The sequence below is a fragment of the Phoenix dactylifera genome, chromosome 8, assembly GCF_009389715.1.
Source record: "Phoenix dactylifera cultivar Barhee BC4 chromosome 8, palm_55x_up_171113_PBpolish2nd_filt_p, whole genome shotgun sequence".
Classification (NCBI taxonomy): domain Eukaryota; kingdom Viridiplantae; phylum Streptophyta; class Magnoliopsida; order Arecales; family Arecaceae; genus Phoenix; species Phoenix dactylifera.
Window position 1 is genome coordinate 12,637,199 of NC_052399.1, and position 9,078 is coordinate 12,646,276.

General features: G+C 36.8%; 1 protein-coding gene across 1 annotated transcript; it reads right to left on the reverse strand.

The window, feature by feature from the left end:
* Window positions 1-1,960: 1,960 nt before the first annotated feature.
* LOC103716576 (DNA-directed RNA polymerase V subunit 7-like) lies at window positions 1,961-8,409 on the reverse strand. The gene is made up of 3 exons (XM_008804620.3): window positions 8,148-8,409; window positions 7,992-8,049; window positions 1,961-2,798 (listed from the first exon to the last, which is right to left on the reverse strand). Exon 3 carries the CDS (start codon window positions 2,788-2,790, stop codon window positions 2,260-2,262), a length of 531 nt encoding a protein of 176 aa, XP_008802842.1. The 5' UTR covers window positions 2,791-2,798; window positions 7,992-8,049; window positions 8,148-8,409; the 3' UTR covers window positions 1,961-2,259.
* Window positions 8,410-9,078: the final 669 nt, after the last annotated feature.

Below are 9,078 nucleotides of genomic sequence, written 5' to 3' on the forward strand. Positions count from 1 at the left end.
GTAAATCCAGAGAACCATTTTCTGAGTTGTTTTGAGGATCTTGATGTTTGGGTCGACTCATGCTTTCCTTGGGTCGACCCAACACACTGTTCATCTGTGCCATTTTTGCAGAAGTATGCCAAATGATTTCTTGATGTGCCGGGGTCGACCCAATCATCCTTTGGGTCGACTCAATCCACACTTTGCTGCATCTCAAGGTTAGATACATTTAAATAAACAATGAAATGTATCTATATCAATTTAAATAAATATATTGAGAGTAACAGACTTAAGAATGTAGTATCGATTTAACTTATAACATACTCTAGATAATTGCTTGTTAATCATCAAAATAACACTATCATCCTCATACGGCATATTCATTGATATTTGTGAAGCTATCTATAATATGTCATTGGCCTGATCATGCTAATAGAAAGCACAATCAGAAATAATTTGATGTAAAAGTGTCATTGCACAAGGGCACAGTTTTCATATTCAAAGAGATTTAGGACAGGATATACAGTGTCCAAAATGCTCACTAAGATACTTACAAGATTATTATCCTTTTTACAAACATTTTTACTGAGTCCTAATTGCTACAGCTTCTGCAGTCCATTGGTGCAACAAGGATTTGTCTTGCACTCTGAAGTGTTCTTGGCATTATTCTCTTTGTTTTTTCTTTATTTGGCCAGAAAATATGAGAAGTTACGATGCCCTACTTGGTTTGTAAATCTATGCAACTTAATAATTTCAGGAATTGCAATATAAAGCATATCTAGCTCACTGTCAGGAATCTGTGAGTGGTGATATTTTAACTGCCTGCCAACAGTAATCTTAAAAGGACATTCCAGAAAAACTGAAATTTTACTTTGTGATCTTGTTATCATTATTGGCTTTCGGATTATAACGGTTTTTTGCATGGATTATGGAGCATGATAGTTTCAGACTGTTTTGTTCTGATATCTAGATTGGATTCTTTGGCTCTCCTATCAGCAGAAAAGTGGAATACAATTCTATCAAGAAATAATTTTGCCTTCTGGAATGTAAATTTTCCATCTGGACAGTTGCATCACTTTCGCTGTGGCAGTCAGGGGAGAAAAAAATGATCAAAGCAGTTGATTATACCTTCATTCAAAGTTATATATGCTGTTGGTGAAAGCTGGAACCTCTCTAATGAAAGAATCCAACAATGAAGAGAGATGAGGAGGAAGAAAACCAAAAGTTGCACTTCTTTTATCTATCATCTTGAGGACAAAATTTGAACTGTTTTGCTTTTCTTTGTTTACCACACTGAAGATTTTCTTCCTTTCCACTAGAAAAAGTGAAGAAAAATAGACAGAAATTTGAAAGATGATGGCTGCCATTGCCAATAGGATTGTCATATACTATAATCATATTTCCGTAATTCAACAAAATGCCACAATTATGTAAAACTCTGGAAATGACTCAAAAGAAGGATTTATCATTATTTTGTTCTAGCAAAGTCCAAATCCTCGTAACATTTATATCATTAATCTCAAACTCATTACTTACTAATTAACGCATGCATAGAACGATGTTATTACTGAGGAAACAAGCCCTGATTTCTTAATCATCCTCCCTCTTTGCTGCACCAAAGGCTAATACAATCAATAAACTCCCAAATGGGGGGAAACAAGTACTCTCAGCCTTTAATGACATCTCCCGTGAAAGCTCTGATTACACTTGTATGGGTGATCCACAACCTTCAAACACTACTCTTTGCTCCCCTACACCGAACAGGGTCAGCATCATCTTACAAAAAGATGTAGGTTAAGATAACTAAATTAAAAATAATGCAACAAGGTCAACATGACTAGGATGGTTGCAGCTGTTCGGTAGCGATACCATTCATATGGTTGAACAATTTAGCCATATTGATTTGCAGAACAGCATTGCATAAATTTACAAGCAAATACAAGCTGTCACCAAAATTGTTGTGCAATCCATGTAGTCCTAATTAGAATGGTTAAGCCTGACTCAATTTTTACTTCACAACAACTCAACCTACAAGCATTCTAGGATTTTTAGAACTGCCAAGAACATAAATATATTTGCGGTACAGTCAAGTCCAGATCAAGTTTAACATACATCAGCCCACAGATTTACAAGTAGGCTAAGTTCATCAAAACATACAGCATCTACCAGCACATATAGAAGGTTGGAACCTGAAAACAAACCTCTTATCACATAATTGCCAGCTTCTGCCTAACAAAAAGACCCTAAGCTATCATAAGCAGGTCCATTAATGCCAGCTAATCAAATAGGTCCAAGGAAATCACCTGCTAAAGTTGCTAGTAACTGAAATTGCCTATCATATTCCAACCACTTGAACCCAAGAACCTTGAACCGCACAATGGTGTCCTTCTCCAGCTTCGAATGCTTATCATTCAGAAACACGGGGTTCTCCCCAGCAACATAACGGTAGTCTTTCATCGTCTTTTCAGGCAGAAATATACTTTCCATTGGTCCAGATTTCAGAAAGATGCCATGTTTAAGAATTTTTTCCACTGACCCTTGTAAGATCTCACCCTTGGCAGGTTTCTGGGTGATGCAGCTGAATGTTACAGGGAAAAGAACATCTCCTGTGAGACCTCGGACCTTCCCTTCGCCTACCGAGTTCAGAGAAGTTACTGCAACATAGTATCCATGCTCCTTAGATGCCTTTCTGTTTGCAAATTCCTCCATAAGGTGTACAATAATCGCTTTCTGGAGCAGAAGCCCTTTTGCATCCAGCTCGTTGGGAGAAATTAAAACATTCCATTGCATTTCTACCTCAAAAAACACCATGTTTTGATCTACCAGAACCCAATAAAGAAAAATATGAGCTTTAATTTCACAACTTTTAATTGGAATCGATCCATAAATGGATATATATATATATATAACAATTTGAATGGATTTCATAACATTTCATTTTAATGAATCCTTCCAAATAACATATCTCCATATGCTTAAATGCTCTTCTGTGTCCTTAGAATAACATGTCAATGAGAGGGAAATATGCATTTAAATCTCCATAGATGCATCTTAACATCAAGAATTTCATCAAAGCTAGAACATGATATGAAATTTTGAAGAATGCAGATCTCAACACCAGCAATTAAATCCTGTGAAGTTATTAGAATTTATATCACAGATTTTCTACATAAACTCAAATAAAGTTTTTTTTTTTTTTTGTTTTAGAATCCATTATCACGGGTAATGACTACCTTACAATTATGAAGTGGCATGACCTTCTAGGGAAAAGGATAAACAGAGCAAATCAAACAATACTCAGTGGCTCTCCTATTGTCAATTCTACAACTTTTCCTCAGTTTCATTTGGCTTCTTTTCAAACAAAGTTGCCTGATTCTTTTAAAGCTTCGATGAATCTCACCATTTAAGCATTTCAAATAAAAAATAAGATCAAAATAATAATTTAGAAAACTCACGACATGACTTGAAACAATTAAGTAATCATGATTACCAATATGTTCACAATAATTTCATTATTTTATTAAAGATGTTGATAAGCCATAAAACATACTGTTCAAATGCATAATGATATAAAAATAATTAAAAAAAATGTAAAAAGGTTATTTGGGATGTTCTTTAACCTCAAAATTTTATCAACATCACAGGTTCTAAAAAATATCATTCAGTAATATGAATTGGAATTTCACCTGACGATCAATATTCCATTAAGCCAAAACATGGAATCAATAAAAGAGCATGAAGCAATTACATTGTAATTAGATTTCAGCATGTACGCTGCAGAGGTAAGGCAATCAGTTTAAAGTATTTAAGAATAAAATTAAGTATAACAACTAACTTTTTCAAAGAGATATCATAATGCCACAAAGCATAATTTCATGCTCAAGAACAAAGATGCATAATCTTTGATCAATATGAGCATAAACACCCCTAGGAATTCCCTCTGCTTTCTTGATCATATACAAACTTGAATGCTTCAAATCCTGTAAGGTTGGATCTAGCCAAACCCTAGTTAAACTGTAATTTTCACCCTTCTCCACCCCACCACGTTCACTTTCCAAACCTAACAAGCCTATTTAGGGTTCAATTTTGATTCATACATTTTTCCCCAATTTTTCAGCCAATTTTCTGCATTTCTTGGCCTTATTTTGGAGCCAGTACGACTGGCTCGACTCCTGGTGAAATTTAAGTGCACCTACTTTTGTGTTCTGCTTTTATGACTCGCTAATCCAGTATAGTTTTTAGACCTCATCCATTGGATCATTTTGTGGTTTCTCTCCTTTGATCTCCTTTGATCTAAGCCCTCCATGGGCATGATCCATGGCTTCACCTCCTACCAGTAACCTAGGGACATTTGGACCAACGTAAACCTTAGGATCCTAGAAACCCTCTAGAACCTTAGATGTAAATGCTTCATCAAATTCTAAGAGCCTATAAATACCCCTTAATTTAGACTTGAGAGAACCTTTTGAAACCTTAGGAAACGTTTGCTATTTAGATCTCAGATTTCTCCCTTAGGGTTAAATATAGGGTTTGAGAGGAGAGAGAAGGAAAGCTCCCATCCATGGAGTCTTCTCCTCTTTGATCCTTCTTCCCTCATCAACTTAGATCCACCCTGGTTCCACTTCAAAGAAGGCATCAAGCTTGAACTTTTCCACACCTAGGAGCAAGAGAGCAAGAAAGGGCCTCCTAAGGGGTCCTCTCCAAAAGGAGAGGTCCTCAATCAGCCAGCATATCTGATTGCACTTCCTTTCTCCTTGTTTTCTTTTCTTTATGCCACAAATTCTATTAAAATTTGGCATAGATGCTTTGATCCACCATGTAACGCTGCTCCTTTCCTTTGTTTTAAATTCTAATTTATTTTTCTTTTCTTATACTTTCTTTAAGATTTGGACTTAACAAGATGGATTAGGGTTTACCCATTTTACACCACTCTCCTAGACCAAAGATCAACAAATCCAAGGCCCTCACAATCCCCCAAGAACATGTAAGGAGGATGACTTAGATGTCTCTGTTCGCTGAATTTGCTCTAGTGAGCACCACTGTAAGTGACATTCACTGTAATAGTCCAACAATCCTAGGTATAGAGTAACTATGGACCTAGCTCTTTCAGAGGGCACTTTGGGGGTGCCTGACCCCTTCCTACATAGTATCTTTGGTGCTTACCAAGCTTTGGTTCGAAGACTGAGTCATTATTTTAGAATCTTTGAGGATTTTCCAATTTTTCCTTAGAAAGATGATGGTGACTCTGCACACCACCCTCTCCCTGTGGACACCCTAATGGGACTGTCTACAATGAGGTTCGCTATTACTATTAATCTTATTGGGTTGTTTTATCAGCAAGTTTTATGAAAATAAGTTTGCTCAAAACATAAGTAAAGAAATTGTGCGAAAAAACTAAATTGGTACTCTTCAACAAATCCAAATTGAAAAAAAAAATTATATTAGCTCATATATGTAAAGAAAAGAGTTTCATATTTGTTTACATAATCAAGTTTTATTTTTAAAATTGGTACAAACCAAAATATCCTCGAAACTAGAAATAGAGAAGAAAATTATATGCAGGTACAACAAACAATAACAACAACAAAATGAATTTGTAGAAAGAGGTGGAAACCAATATCCATATGGTAGGGGTGCGGGTGCGGGTACAAATGCAGGTGCAGGGAAGCAGATACTTTAGGAATACTTTTAATAAGAAAACACTTAGAAAACGGTGGGGGTTTGAGATTCCGGAAGATTACAAGTGGGTGAGTTATCTTAGGTAGAAGATTCCAGCTACCAAGGACCAAATGTAGCTAGATTATCGATGTGAAGAAATGTAGATGTCAAACTTAGAGTTTTTCAACTCCTTTGGGCTTGACAAATTACCCGATGCCTTTTTGCTGCTATATTGGCTAGTATAAGTGATCATTTGCCTATAATTCTTTCCTGAACTCTCCAATTCGTATTAAAAAAAAAAACTTTCAAGTACTCTAATGCTTGGTTCAGGCATGAGGATTTCTTGAAAGTGGTTTCAAAAGGATTGGCAAAACCTATTTTTTGAAGCCCCATGTATATTTGGTTTAGAAATTGAAAAGGGCGAGCAGGGTCTTAAAGGAGTTAAAATACCAATGTAAGAAAGGGCTGGAGATCATGCAGGACATGCTGACCTATCATCATTAATATTAAATATTAAGAACTAAAGAATTAAGAGATAAGGGTAAGGTATCTGAGAAGTGAGAGGAGGAAATGCTTGAGTAAAAGCCAAAGATTAACTACCTACTGAATTCAGACCAATTCAAAAGATTTTTTCATGCTTCCATCAAAGCAAGAGATGTTTCAAGAAAGAGCTGAGGTGTACATAGTGGACCCATCAAAAGTGAAAGTAAGGTCATCAGATATTTCTCTACTCTAATGTGAATTTCAATCAGGAGAACTGAGAAGACCGCAATGCTAGAAGACCCTATTCTAATGCAGAATGATTGCAGTTTTTTGGAGTAGCAGATGGGAGGTCAAAGATTAATGTTGTAGGTAGACGAAAAAAGGCACCACAACCTTACAGATTGTAGCCTAAAGACATAAAGCTTGGGGAATTAATCTCAAAGCCATATGTACATTCTTTGCTTGTTTGAAATGTATAAATGAAACCTCTTCTTTTTCTTGCTCTTATTTGTATTGGTCTCGATTTGCTGAAATATGGAATATATTATATTCTTATTAGAAGCTTGAAAGAAAAACTAAAAACCTTATAAACTTTCCCTAGAGATGATAAACCTATTGTGAACATGACTAGTTTGGGCGCTTGTGCTCTCAAGGAATTGTCAGATATTCTGGTAAGAAGTAATGACAAGATAAAAGGACTGAAGAAGATATAAAAAAACAAAAAATAAAAATAAACGTAAAAAAAAGAATTGGCAGATATAGATGGAGGAAAAGAACCCCGCAATTCAATTGGTCAATTGGAGGGAGTGTAGGGCCTTTTTCGCATGTAAGCTAAAAAGACAGGTTGAAAATTGTGAAAAGATGGAAGTTAAGTTGTGATATCACTGCCCATCCAAGAGGAGGATATTTGATAGATGACTGTGAACCCATCAACTGGTGAAAAACATGGGGCTTAAATTTTTCCACAAGCATTCTTTTAGTTAGAAATTGACAACTATATCTGTATGAAGGATTTTTATTTATAGAGATAATCACATGGTCATATGAACTCACCTTAACCATAGAAAGATAGCATCAAAGGAGCCCAAGAAAAATTCATATTGCCCAAATCATAATTATCAAGTTAGATGCCTAAGGCACATATATTAGGACAACCTTATGTCAATATACATCATCGTTTTATCTGTAACAAGAATAACACCTTAATCAACTTGAAATCAAGTTATTCGTGAGAACATAAACCCAAAGATAAACTAATTGCGAACGTTTCCTTGCAGCATGGTACTTCAAAATTCATAGAGATGGTTTTGAAAGAGAGATCTATAAGCGCTAACATGGTGCAGGTGCAAACTCTGCTAAATTGGTAACCAACAAAGACGTCTATTGGCCCAAGATCATGTCATATGTTCATTGCAGTTGAAGAAGAGGATATGTCCATTTTCCCCTAGTTTATTTGAATCTTAGGACTGCAAGACCCCTTTCTTTTGCTTATCTGGCATTATTGTCTTAATTTTTGCAATGCAAGATCAATTTCTTTTAAATATAAAATAACTATATTTACTTCTTTTTCTTTCTCCATAAAGAACCTAGATACATCATTTTTACTTTTCATGATTCTTCCGATCATTTTTCCATTTTAAACTTTGAGTGGACTTCCATTATTCAATTTGAATTCGTAAGAAATTAATGAAGTAACAGTCGTTCTCTGCATCATGAAATATGAACATTTTTTTACCCTATGCATTATGAAAAATTGCTTAGGGAGACAGAGAGAGATGAGGGATGAGAGATGTTGAATGCGAGAGAGAGGTGGGGGATTAGGGATGGTGAATGCGAGAGAGAGAAGGGAGGAAGGGAGGGAAAGGAAGCACCTGTGGTCGTCGGCGGTCGTCGGAGGTGACTTCTCGTGGGCGTCCTCTTCGAAGGAGGCTGAAAGAGAAAGAGAGAGAGAGTGAGAGAGAGAGAGAGAAGCGGGAGAGAGAGAAGGGAGGAAGAGGGGCAGAGAGAGGAGGGATGGGAGTACGTACGGTCACAGGAGAAGGCGACGAGGGAGATCGGAGGTTTCCGTCAGCGGTACTTGTCCTCTTTGGTGGGAGGCTCAGAAAGTGAGAGAGAAGGAGACTAAGAGCGAGAGAGGAGGGAGAGGAGTGCCGTCGGAAAAGAAGGCCAGGAGGGAGGCCGAAGATGGCCGTCCGCCGTGGCCGTCCTCGTCGATGGCCGGTGGCGGACGAAGAGAGAAACGGAATGGAGAAAAGGGGGACAGGGGGCGACGGGAGAAATAGAGAAGAAAAAGCAAAAGGATCAAAAAAACAAACTCTGTTATGAACTAAGCCTCACATTTAATTGAAATTACAAACAATGCCATTAAACGTGACCTATTCACCGATGGACATGGAAGTAACTGTGATCGTTCGTTTTAGTTTGGACGGCTAGAAAGAGACTTGATATTATTTATACCTGGGTAGATAGCTTTAGCCTTTAGGTAGCGAACAGAAACGAGCAGTTTTTTTTTTATTTTTAAGCCCCTCCTGTCCCCATTACTTTTGAAAAAAAAATAATTATAATTATAATAAAGATGAGAACCATCCGTCTATTTCGTAGCCCCTCTCTCTCTCTCCTCTTTCCTCTTTCCTCTTTCCTCTTTCGAAACCCTTGGGAGTCTCTTACCCTTTCCCATCCCCAAGCAGCCTATCCTCAAACAATCCATCCCTAGGTGTGCATTAGCTGGCCATAAATTATGTACCGATGAATGTCATATTCTAGATACTATATATCAATACTACTAGAGATGTGTATTGGGTCACTGATGACTAATTTACGAGATATATTTCAACTAACTATGTGGACTATGTATTGGTGAACTTGTTTATCGATATCACTTATGTTCTAAAACTAAAACTTTTTCTTCATCTAAATCTTTTCAATTCTTCACTAGTGCTGGATCTTCTAGCAAAACTA